The 13182-nt window shown below is 36.8% G+C and overlaps 1 protein-coding gene across 2 annotated transcripts in view; it reads right to left on the bottom strand.

The window, feature by feature from the left end:
• Adgrg2 (adhesion G protein-coupled receptor G2) overlaps positions 1-13182 on the bottom strand; it is a 108588-nt gene that overhangs the window by 61582 nt on the left and 33824 nt on the right. For both annotated transcript variants that reach the window (XM_070040777.1, XM_070040778.1), the window contains exon 2: positions 1017-1135. In XM_070040777.1, coding sequence (XP_069896878.1) covers positions 1017-1134 — 118 coding nt within the window. In that variant the 5' untranslated portion in view covers position 1135. The remainder of the gene's footprint in view (positions 1-1016; positions 1136-13182) is intronic.

Here is a 13182-nt window from a genome sequence, read left to right as displayed (position 1 = left end):
GTAGAGCACTAGCCTTGAGCTGAAGAGCTGAGGGACAGCGCCCAGGCCCAGAGTTCAGTCCCTGCGACTGATTAAAAAAAAAAAGGAGAAATCATTTGTCAATTATATGTCTGATAAGGTATTAATATCCATAGTATATTTTTTAAAACTCATAGTAATCAACAAAAACAACCCAATCCAAAAATTAGGCAAAGGATCTGAATAGACATTTTTCTGAAGCAGATATACAAATGACCCACAAGTGCTTGAAAAGAGAATGACATCACTAGTCACTAAAGGACTGCTAAACACACAATGAGATTCCATTCTATACCTACCATCAAAGCAAAAGAAAATAACATGTTGTTGAAGATGTAGAGAAATTGGAATTCTTGTGCTCAGCTCGTAGGAATGTAAAATAGTATAGCCATTGTATGATTTGGCAGTCCCTAGATATATACCCCCAAAGAATTGAAAGAAATGACTCAAACATATTTGTATGATCATATTTACAGGAGCATTTTTCACAATGTTCCAAACGTTGAAACAACTGAAATATCCATTAGTGGATGAATGGATTAACAAAATGTGGCAATACATACAATCATTCCACTTTTAAGACCTTGAAAACATAAATTAACTTTGCAAACAGTACACTAAATTTAATAAGTCAGACATACAGGAAGAAATACTGTATGTTTTTTCTTAATCGAGATGCCTGCAATAGAGGAATTCAGAAACAAAAAGAATAGAGCTTATGGATTGTTTAATGAATAAAGTTTCTAATTAAGATGATGTATGGATAGTATGGATGGTTACATAAAATAGTGACCATACTTAATGGCAATAAACTGCACACTTAAAATGTTGCTAAAAATGTTAAATATTAAGTATTATGTATATTATATATACATAGATATGTATATATATAAAACCCATGAGTATATATATATAACCCATAGTAAAAAGATTATAAATACCAAAAATACATATACACAAACAGAGATTTCAAAAATGAAGGAAAGTCGGCATCTTACCTTTCAGGGATGTAACCAGAACAACATGAAGACAAATGATGACAAGGAATAGCCTAAACATCAGTAAAACTTCTTCAGGTCTGCCAGCACGGCTACACCACCCACCAGAGAAAAACATCCTGTAAAAATGTTAGGGGACACAAGATCATCACAGCTGCAGCATCACAACATAATACCCCAAATTCTTCAACCAGAGTAATGTCTAACCTACTTTTGTTTTTGACTTATTGTTATTTTCTAGAGAATCAGCAAGAACAAGTGGAGGGTGGCAACAAAAAGCAAAACATGTTTATTAAGAGAAAGTTGCTCAGTTGAATATTATATTCAAAATGATAAACACAGTAGTCACATGAATTTTGGGAAAATACCAACACATGCAAAACAGCAAGAGAAGAATGAATCAGGGTGCTGGTGAATTACACCTAGAGTCGTAGTTACTCAGGAGGCTGAGATCTGAGGATCGTGGTTCAAAGCCAGCTCTGGCAGGAAGGGCCAGGAGGCTCTTACCTCCAATAAACCACCAGAAAACCAGAAGTGGAGCTGTGGCTCAAAGTGGTAGAGCACTAGCCTTGAGCAGAAGAGCTGAGGGACAGCGCCCATGCCCTGAGTTCAAGCCCCACAACCAACGAGAGAGAGAGAGAGAGAGAGAGAGAGAGAGAGAGAGAGAGAGAGAGAGAGAGAGAGAAAGAGAGAGACTCCAAATGTTACACACATATTTATTACCACTATATAAAAGCTGGTTAAAAGAAAGGATCACACAAAATCCTTATTTATGTCTTACACTATAAAAAATACTGCATTTTCTCTGCATTGCCTCTTATTAACATTATTTGCATTTTAGTAGAGTTGATGTTATTTTAAAAAGGTTTACGTCAGAATTGAATTTAAAACTTCATTTGCCTTTCACTTATTCATTCAACCAATCTTTACTAGAGGGCTGATCTGAGATAGATGTAAGGCCCCATTTGAGGAGAGCTGAGAACACAGAGAAAGTTACAAATGTTACAGTATGCTTGTTCCATCCCTGTGAGAGAATTGGCCAGTATGATCCGGGAAGGGGCAATGAACTTTCAAATTCAATTCTTATATAAACTTTGCTTTGTAGAAAAGCTGAACTGATTGACTGCTAAAAATGCAGTAGAAGCAACTAGATCCTGTCTCAACCAACAGTTGGGTACAGTAATATGTGCCTGTCATCCTAGCTTTGTGGGAGGCTGAGATGAGGAAGATTGCAGTTCCAGATTAGCCTAGGCAGAGAAATCTGTGAGATTTCATCTCAGCAGGAGAAACTGGATATGGAAGTACATGCCTATGAACCCAGCTGGTGAAAAATAGGAGGAAGTAAAAAAAAATAGGAGGAATGTGAGCCAGGTATATGGTGAGGCAGGAAGCAAGACCCTCATCTCAAAATAACCAGTGCATAAAAAAACAAGAGCTAGAAGCATTGCTCAGTGGTAGAGCGCCTGCCTAGAAAATTCAAAGTCCAATGCCACCAACAAAAATGAGCTCTGTTATTTAGTAGCCAGAAGCTGTGTACTAGGAAAATGAATCTTTCCTTGATGTGGCTTGATGATATCTTAAACCAGGAAGTAACTCTTGCTCCTTTGATACAGAGCTTATATTTTAAAATTAATAAGTTGCATTATATATTAATACATAATGTTAATAAATTATGAAGTGCCTCTAATTTGTCCCTTCTCTCACATACTTTTATCCCCTCTCTGCTTATAATGGCATATTATTGATCTTTCCAAATGAGTCACATAAATGAGAATGTTAACACAGTTGCATAAAGTGGATCAATGTCTCTCTGGGGGAAAAATACATCTGCTAGAGTTGCACATAACCATATTGATGTATCTCAAGACTAATGCTAACCAAGGCCATCACACATAAAAGAATGTTTAATGTATGTGATTCTACTCATTTGAGAAACAAAAGTAGTCAAAACTAATCAATGGAGTGAGACATGAGGAGAAGGAAGGGGATGGTAATAATCACAGAAGTAGAAGTAGACACAAAGCAGGGAATATATAACCAATATTCTGTTACAGAGAGACATCCAATATGTGTGCCATCTGAAATTTTTATTAAAAAATTTGAGATCAATATGTTTCAAGTTTCTGAACTGTGTTTCACCTCCAGAAACACTTTCCTATTTTTCTATTTTTTAATTTTATTTTAATTTTATTGTCAAGGTGATGTACAGAGGGGTTACAGTTACATAAGTAAGGTAGAGATTACATTTCTTGTCTAACTTGTTACCCCCTCCCCCTGTATTTTTTCTTTTAAAGTCATTATTTTATTAAAGCCTATAGAATTATCTTCTAGTCAAATTAAATAGGTTCCCTTCCACCTGGAGTTGAGAGAGATGACTTAGAAGATTTAATGCACAAATATCTAATTTTGGCTCTGCAAAGAGCACCAGGTGCCAGTGGCTCATGCCTGTAATTTTAGCTACTAAGGAGGCTGAGACCTGATGATTGTGGTTCAAAGCCAGACTGGGCAAGAAAAGTCCATGAGACTCTCCAAATAAACCACCAGAAAACTGGAAGTGTCACTGTGGTAGAGTACTCGCCTTGAGCAAAAGAACTCAGGGATAGCAGCACTGAGGCCCTGAGTTCAAGCCCTACGACCAAAAGGAAAAAACAAACCCCAAAAGAAAAACAGACTATCGGAGCAATGTATAACTGGAAAGGAACTCAGAAACTACCCATTCTCATATTCCCATTCTAGTAATGGAGAGAGCAGCCCAACATGCCAGAGCATGTACCGAATGGTCAACATCATTTAGCCGTTTGGTGAACCCACAATGTCAGCCTCTGAAGAATTTGTCTCTTTGTAAGTTTTGGAATTTTTTTTTAAAGTTTTGAGTTGATCAACTGAAATGAATTAGCAAATTCAAAATGCTAGTATACAAGTTTTACAGTTTCTGCATTTTATTCCTGAGTTTTACCCATTTCTAGGGCAGGGCCTAAGCTGTATACCAGATATGGTTAAAGTTAAATTAGTATGCAAAGTGAAGACACAGCAACTGGTTATTGTATGCTGTGACATAGGCCTCTCGTCAAAATAAACCACACTTTTATACTGCAGAGAACATATACTCAACCCCATATGAGGGCTGGAAAGGCCAGAATGAAGAGGGATCCCAGAAATCATCCTGAAAAGAGAATGTGGGGGCTGGGAAGGTGGCTCAGTGGTAGAGTGCTTGCCTTGCATGCATGAGGCCCTAGGTTCGATTCCTCAGCACCACATAAGCAGAAAAAGCTGGAAGTGGTGCTGTGCCTTAAGTGGTAGAGCGCTAGCCTTGAGCTGAAGAGCTGAGGGACAGCGCCCAGGCCCAGAGTTCAGGCCCCACGATCGACCAAAAAAAAAACAAAAACAAAAAAAAAGAAAAGAAAAGAGAATGTGGACCAACATCGTATTAAAGACTGGGTGCAACTGAAAAGACTGCTGGCAGTTAATAATTCTGGGATCTGTTTTCTCAAGGGTGAGAATATATTTGCTAATAGAAGTATTATAACATTTGAAATAACGTGGCTCTTATTCCCTATTGCATCAAGTAAAAATGGCTGGCTAGTCACAAGATCTCTGGGCTCATTGATCAAAGTGGAAAATCTGTAGATTTGAAAACCTTTACTCATAAGTAAAAGAACTATTTCACCTTCTTTAGCTGGGATATTTCCTCATCGTCTGGAGCAATTTAAGTCATCAACATAGATGATTGGAATAGCCATCAGTTCTTAGTAAAATTTTCAAATGCTAAGGATAGCAAAATGGTATTAATTACAGAGAAAACAACTTGCTAGCCTTTAAATAGTAAACATCTACACTTAGATACTACATAATCACTCACTTAAAAGTGGATGACTTCAAATTCATCTCAGTCCAGGACCTCTTTTAAGTTTGTGGATGTGTGATGTAAGTGGAGACATGTGGAGCTACAGAGTGCCCACGATATCCTGCTTAAATAACATCCAAGACATTGTTCTAGATATCTTCTGGTTCATTAAATAGTATCATTACTATATTTTAAAAATATATGCCATCAGTACAACTTTTTTTTTTTTTTTTTTTTTTACCAATCTTGGGGCTTAAGCTTTTCTTTTTTTTTTTGAGTCCAGTTGTGGGGCTTGAACTCTGGGCCTGGACGCTGTCCCTCAGCTCTTCAGCTCAAGGCTAGCGCTCTATCACTTGAGCCACAGCGCCACTTCCGGCTTTTTCTTTTTGCTTATGTGGTGCTAAGGAATCGAACCCAGGGCCTCATGCATGCAAGGCAAGCACTCTACCTCTGAGCCACCTTCCCAGCCCAAGGGCTTAAGCTTTTTTGCTTAAGGCTAGAACTCTACCACTTGAGCCGCAGCTCCACTTGCAGCATTTTGCAGGTGCAACAACTGGAGATGACAGTCTCACAGACTTTTCTGCCTAGACTGTGAAGTGTCATCCTCAGATCTCAGCCTCCTGATTATCTAGGATTATAGACATGAGCCACCTGTACCCAGCAATAAATGAGATTTTTACCTAGACATAAAATAATTAAGGAATAAAATTTAGATGGGGAAAATAGCTTGATACTACCGTAGGGCAGGTCTGGGTGAGGGTTATTCTCTGTCATCTCTGATTAACTGGCATAATTTGATTATATGATAGATGTTAGGACGGTCATAGCAGTCGTCAAAATTTTTGACATGAGTAACAGCACATACAGCACTTGTTGCCTAAGCCATTGTTTAGAAAACTCCATGCATTTGAGATATTTATATTGAGTCAAATTGTTGGATAAAAAAACAAGCACAAGAGGAAGTTGAAAAGGTGATAATAAAGAGGTTCTCAGTGTGGGTGAAGCAAGAATAAAGAGGAAGAAAGCAGTTGATCTAAACTGTTCAATTGTCAAAGAAGTCAGAGAAAAAAAATGGACCAGAAAATTGTGAGTACAATTACATTTCTATTTAAATTCTCCTGAAAGACCTTCATACAGAAACTATCTCAGAAAAAAAAAACACAAATATTTTTTCAGTGTTTTAGGATTAGGTTGGGCTAAATTATTACAATAAACCTTTTGTTGAAGACTATTAAAAACTGTAAATGAAGTGTTAGAGGAACCAGACATCAGTGGCTTACACCTATAATCCTAGCTACTACACAGAAGGCTGAGATCTGAGGGATCACAGTTTGACAGGAAAGTCTGTGAGACTCTTTATCTCCAATTAACCAACTGAAAGTGAAGCTGTGGCTAGAGTGATAGAGTTGTAGCCTTGAGCAAAAATCCTCAGGGGCAGTGTCCAGGCCCTGAGTTCAAGCCCCAGAAATAGAACAACAACAATAAAATACCCATAATTAGAAGCATTTTCAAAACGTATCAAAGAGGTAGCAAGATAGAAAGCAATTTTCAGGTTAAAGTTGAAGAAGTATGCTCAGGTCCTAGAAATAGGTTTGGATAGTCAATTCCAGGGTCCTGGAATCTTAGAGGAATATCTAAAAGCCAGGGGAAGGAAGGAGGCAGACTCTAAGAAAGCATGTCTTCTTGGTGCCAGACAGTTCTTAATTTTTGGACAATGCAACTAAAGAAGGGCCAAAGAAGGCCCTGGATAAATATAAGACAAAAAGAACCATTCTGAAATTTATCGACAAAATTTTTTGAGGATAAAGTCACCCAGAACTAAAGCTAGCACTGCTACAGTAAGAGAAACAACATCCCATATGCAAAACAAAACAAAACAAAAAACCCCAGAAACCAAAACATGTCCTACAGATAGCAGAAACTGGGTCAACTGGCAAGTGTTGAGTATAAACTCGTGAATTCTAAACCATCAACTTTGTGTATTATTTGTCATAGCATTAAAAAGTCAACGATGAACTATATGGCTGAAATATGAAGCTTTCATATTTCTAGAAGCAAATGGAAGAAAAATGATTTATTTGGTCTACATAGTGCAAAGTGATTTTTAAATAAGCCTTAAGAGCTTTCTAATGCAGAAAAATCAGAACTTTTATTCAATAAAACAAGTGAATCAATAGCAGATTACAAGATTAGAAATAAATTATGCACAGTAAACAGACTCATAAAACCTTGTGAGACATGTGCTTTTCAGCAACTCATACACCTCTAAATTTTCCCACTCTCCTACTTCCAATCTACTAGACTGTTGATTGCCCATGTGTGAATCACCTAAAGCAAAGTGAAAGCCTACTTCTCTCGGCTTCTCACCCTTCAGAGTCTTTCCCCAAATTCTCAAAGTAAGTATATTCATTATGTGAATGAGAACAGCACAGGATTCAACAATCTGTATGACAGAGCTATCAGGCCTGCCTTCAAATCCAAACTCCACCTGTTTCAGTATAACCTTGGGCTGTCCTGTCATGTCTCCAAACCTTAAATTCTTCATGTGAAAAAAACAATGGGGGAAATGATAAGACCTACTTCATAGTGTTCTGCAGGGGTTGACTGAGATAACTTAGGAAGTATTAGCTGTGACTATAAGCACAGTCACAAGAAATGGGAACAGATTTAAGCGCAATTTCCTACATTCATTCATCTGCAAGGTACTATGCTAAGGATTCAAAAATTACCTCACTCTAAAAGACTATCAAATATCTTCGATGTTTGTGCGTGCACTGTATTACAGCAAGAGAACACGTTTACTGTCCCTGTTGAAATATGACAAGATCCACAGGAACAAGGGTAGGAACAGGAAAGGGTAAGAACACAGTGAGGCAAAAATCCAAACATTCCTATGTAAATAATCATCATCCTTCTCCAGTTTTTACTGCACCATGTAATTTCTAAATGTGTACTCATTCCAAAATCGGTACCCTTTTCTGAAAGTCTATTAAAAAACAATTGGGTTACCAAGAAGAAATGGGTCAGCAGTAGAACCCCTAAGGGGAAAAAATGTCTGAGGGAATCAGAGCTCCAAGTAGGAATAAGGAGTTAGAAACAAAACAAAGTAAAAAAAAAATGCTAAAGTTGTGATAGGATGGGAATTCAGAATGTAGAAGGAGCAAAATATGAAAGAAAAAAAAACCCAAATGAAATATCTTCACCAATTTTTTGTGCTGATACTAAGGCTTGAACTCAGGGCCTAGATGCTTTTTCCCCCTTAAGGCTAGCACTCTACCACTTTGAGCCACAGATCTACTTCCAGATTTTTGGTGGTTAATTGGAGATGAGTATCATGGACTTTCCTTTGAACCATAGCCTTCAGATCTCAGGCCCCTGAGTAGCTAGGATTTTAGATGTGAGCCTCCAGTGCCTGGCCAACTTTATGAAATTATCTCATAGAAATGCTCTTACATGGCAGAAAGTTTAGAAAAAGGTAGGGAAACTCTGCACACATCTACAAAATGCAAACAAGGAACAAATGGAATATTAGATAAAGGAAAAGTGGGTCTTATTGGCTTCAGAAGCCATTGGTTGAAAGATTCACATTGAAGCTTCAATTTGCCCTCAGAGTTATAAAAGAAATGGATGGTGTAAAATCTGTTCTGTAAGTGGGCTAAAGACTTAAAGAGAAACTTCTCTGAAGAGGAAAGAAGGATGGCCAATAGACACATGAAGAAATGCTCAACCTCCCTAGCCATAAAAGAAATGCAAATCAAAACAACATTGAGATTCCACCTCACCCCAGTTAGAATGGCTAGAATCAAGAACTCTAATAACAACAGATGCTGGAGGGGATGTGGACAGAAGGGAACCTTACTGCATTGTTGGAGGGAGTGTAAACTTGTTCAACCACTTTGGAAAGCAGTGTGGAGGTTCCTCAAAAGACTGCACATAGAGCTCCCCTATGACCCAGCAATCCCACTTTTGGGCATTTACCCAAATGATCATAAACAAGACCACACTAAAGCTACCAGCATGACTATGTTTATTGCAGCATTATTTACCATAGCTAAGATATGGAACCAACCCAGATACCCCTCAGTAGATGAATGGATCAAGAAAATGTGGTATATATAGACAATGGAATTCTATGCCTCCATCAGAAAGAATGATATTGCCCATTTGTTAGGAAATGGAAAGACTTGGAAAAAATTATATTAAGTGAAGTAAGCCAGGCCCAAAGAAACATAAGTCCCATGGTTTCCCTTATTTGCAATAACTAGTATATGTCTGAGTCAAGCAGAAAAGGTCAGATAAGTTGATGTTAGGGAAATGAACCCTAAGATATGTATTCAAATGTTTTTTTCTTTCATGCGATTGTTTCTAACATATTTGTAAGACCATTTATTTGTTGCTTTGTATGTCCCTCCCCTATGGTATAACCCTTGCTCTTGCTGTATTTGAATTTGAAAGAAGTTATACTGGAAGAACAAGCCCAAATTCACTCTGAAGGTTAACCTTGTTTGTGTTTTAGTAGCATGCATTACTGCCCAATCTAAGATTTCATCACCAGTGTGACAGGGGTATTGTGACCAGAGCAGATCTAGAGTGAATGGCCTCCTGTAGGAATATGTTTAGTTAAGAATAACTTCACGTGCTAGTGTCTTTTTAATATATATTTTTACTGTAAAGATACTATACAGAGGGGTTATGGTTACATGAGTAAGGTAATGAGTACATTTCTTATCAAGCATTGTTACCTCCTCCTTTGTTTTTCCCCTACCATCTCTTCCCTCCCCACCTCCCCAACTCCTCCCTACCCACCTCTTGCCCCAAAGTTGTAAAGTTTGTTTTCAACATAGTGTCTTGTAAGTCTCATTGCTACAATGGGTCAATTTGTATCCTTGTTTCAGCATTTTGTTATTTCCCTTCCCTTCCCCCAATTAGAAAAATGTATATACAAGATGCAGGACACCAGAATCAAATACAGTAAAAAGAGGGGTTATACCATGGGGGAAGAACATACAAAAGAAACTTACCATAGCTAAAATATGGAACTAACCCAGATGCCCCTCAGTAGATGAATGGATCAAGAAAATGTGGTATATATACACAATGGAATTCTATGCCTCCATCAGAAAGAATGACATTGCCCCATTTGTTAGGAAATAAAAAGACTTGGAAAAAATTGTATTAAGTGGACTAAGCCAGAGCCAAAGAAGCATAGGTCCCATGGTTTCCCTTATTTGCAATAAGTAGTATATATCTGAGACAAGCAGAAAAGGTCAGATAAGTTAGGCGAAATGAACCTCAAGATAAGGACACAAGTGGGTTTTCCTTTCTTGCTATTGCTTCTCAGGGATTTATAAGGTACCATGTGATTTTTTTGTTGCTTTATATGTTCCTCCCCCACAGTATAACCCCTATTTTCGCTGTATTTGATGTTGGTATAATTTGGAGAGGGGAAGGGAAAAAACAAATTGTTTAAACAGGGATACAGGTGGACCCATTGCAACAATGAGATGTACAAGATGCTACGTGGAAAAACAAACTTTACAATTTAGGTGGGGGTAGTGGGGAGTGTAGTTGTGGAGATGGGAGGGAAGGGATGGCAGGGGAAAAACAAAGGAGGAGACAATAATGCTTGATAAGAAATGTACTCATGACCTTGCTCATGTAACTATAACCCCTCCTCTGTACAGTATTCTCACAATAAAAAAATTATTTAAAAAAGAAACAAAAACATCATGTAGCACATTATAAGTACATTAAAAACAACAGCAACAAAGATAAACCTCTTATATCCCTATCTTGGGGTGTTTGTGTTTTAACTTGTCTAAAATGTAAACCCCTTGACCATGTATGTCTCACGTATCCAAAACCAAAGCTTCACAAGGGCTAAATAGATGTCTGTTGAATAAGTCTGGCTCAATACTGAAATAAGGGTGTGAAGCCACAGAATGGCACGAGTGAGGGAAAGGAAACAAGGTGACCACCCTAGGCAGAGAGCATTGCTGACATGATTTATATCATTTAAAATAGTCTACCATGCTTCACTTAAAACTAAAACAGTGGTACATCTATTAGCTCACGTCACATAATAGTGTTCTGTCCCATGAACTAGGGATATAATGACGTTCAAATCAAGCTTTACAAGAGGAAAAAATTATAGAATCATCTTGGAACTAACTGAACTACCTCTTGCCTTTATTAACAGAATATTACTGTAGAAGTTTAATGCTCAAGGACTCCAAGATATGAATTCAAATAAGGAAAGGAGTTAAACGGTGGGTTTCTATTGATCACATTATATTCTTCAAAAAAAACAAAACAAAGGGATTGCCTCAAAGCCTTAAATTAAAGCTTATTATGTAAATAAAACCTTCATTAAGTAATGTTTAAAGACCAAAAATGAAGACCAACCATGTTTGCCTATCCTAGGATGAACAAATTACAAACATATGTCACAATGCTCAACATGGGATGGTTGTAGAATTACCAACCAAAACAATTTAAAATAATCAAACAAAGAAACAAATTAATGGTGGCTTGCGTATGAAAATACTTTCATTGAAAGTTTATGAAAATGAAGATTTCTACATAGGGATTTCTGATATTAGTTTTGGTGAAATTGCACAACTCAAGTATGTTGCTTCTTCCAAAACCTTATTGATGACCACAATAAAGCCCTCTTAATGGTTCCTGGTAATCCTGTTTATTAATGAACAACAGGAGGTTCTGTTTGCTTCTTTGGAACACTTTCAGGTAGAAAGTAGGGCAAGTTACAATGACAGTTGTTTTTCCAAGTGGATGAAAAAATTTAAAAAGCCTAATAATAATATTAAAAGCTGGAGAGCATGTGGAGAAATTAACATTTGCATACAACATGGTGGAAATGTAACTTCTGAGCTTCTGAATGTAACACTGAGCTTCTGAAATTGAAAACATGGAGATATATATATATATATATATATATATATATATATATATATGTATGTATACACACATATATCTTATGTGTGTAGAAATTCTAATTCCAGACAGTGTCTCTATAAAAACATTGGTACATAAACACAAAAATATAAATATAAACCCATTGTCATTGCAGCTTTTGGTGGGGGTGAGAGGAGAAAGTCTAAGTACCCAACAGTAGATGAATAATTAAATGATGGTAAAGACACAGTGTGGAATATAAGGCAATTCCTAAAATATGTTGACTTAGACACATAGAGTCAATACATATAAGTGTAAAAGGAAAATTTCTTAACATACATATACATATACACACATACAATAAATGTTAAGAAGCAATCACAACTGTATATGGAAATGTTTATTATATAATAACATGGGCAAACACATATAAAAACCCAGAAGAAACCCCAGAAACCTCCACATATAGAAATGTGATAGAAGAAAAGATGAAGACCAATTTTTACTTTATAGAACACAACTATGCATTATAAGATCAAATTTGTTTCTTCTCATGAAGAAAGCAAACCAGAGGAAAGGCCAAAAAGAACTCCTAGGAAAAAAGAATTCCTAGGAAATGACCAAGAAAATGCAAGGTATGGATAAGAAGATAGAAACATTATATGCCGTAAAGAAGGAAACATTACATACCTCAATAAAGGAAATGGAAAATGAAATTAACACCCTGAGAACTGACATCAACAAAGAGCTAGGAGACATGAAAGGCTCTACCTCCCTATTGCAAGGCACAGTTGAAAGCATAGGCAATAGAAAAAGCGAAATAGAAAACGGTATCAGAAGTTGAGTATAAAGCAGAGGAATTAGAATAAAAAAAATCAAAGGCATGGAAAAAACACTCAGAACATACCAAAGGGACATTCAAGAATTTGTAATAAATAGTACACATCTAGGATAGTCTTAGCAGAGCTCAATGGCTACATATATATGACCATATAAGATGATGCTAAGCAAAATCAACTCCAAGACATGGACACAAGAGGTTTTTATTCTTTGTTGTTGTTTTTAATGTATTATGTGATTTTTTTCTTTCTTTTGTGCTTTTCCCCCATGGTGTGTCTCCTGTTGTCACTGTTTTTGATTTTGGTAGCTGGGGTATTGTGTGGGAAAGAAATGAAGGAGGGGTAACAAGTTTGAAAAGAAATGGACTCACCACCTTACTTATGCAACTATAACCCCTGTGTATATCAGCTTGACAATAAAATTTAAATTTAAATTAAAAAATTGGTAGATTCAACCAAAAGATCAAATCTGTGCATAATTGGGACAGATAAGGGTAGAAGAATTCAAAACCAAAGGCATTTAAGAATAATTTTTAAATAATATTTAAAAAATAATAACAGAAAACTT

The sequence above is a fragment of the Dipodomys merriami genome, unplaced genomic scaffold (genome assembly GCF_024711535.1).
Source record: "Dipodomys merriami isolate MVZ:Mamm:240054 unplaced genomic scaffold, mDipMer1.0.p SCAF_3, whole genome shotgun sequence".
Classification (NCBI taxonomy): Eukaryota; Metazoa; Chordata; class Mammalia; order Rodentia; family Heteromyidae; genus Dipodomys; species Dipodomys merriami.
This window is presented reverse-complemented; position numbering and strand designations above follow the sequence as displayed.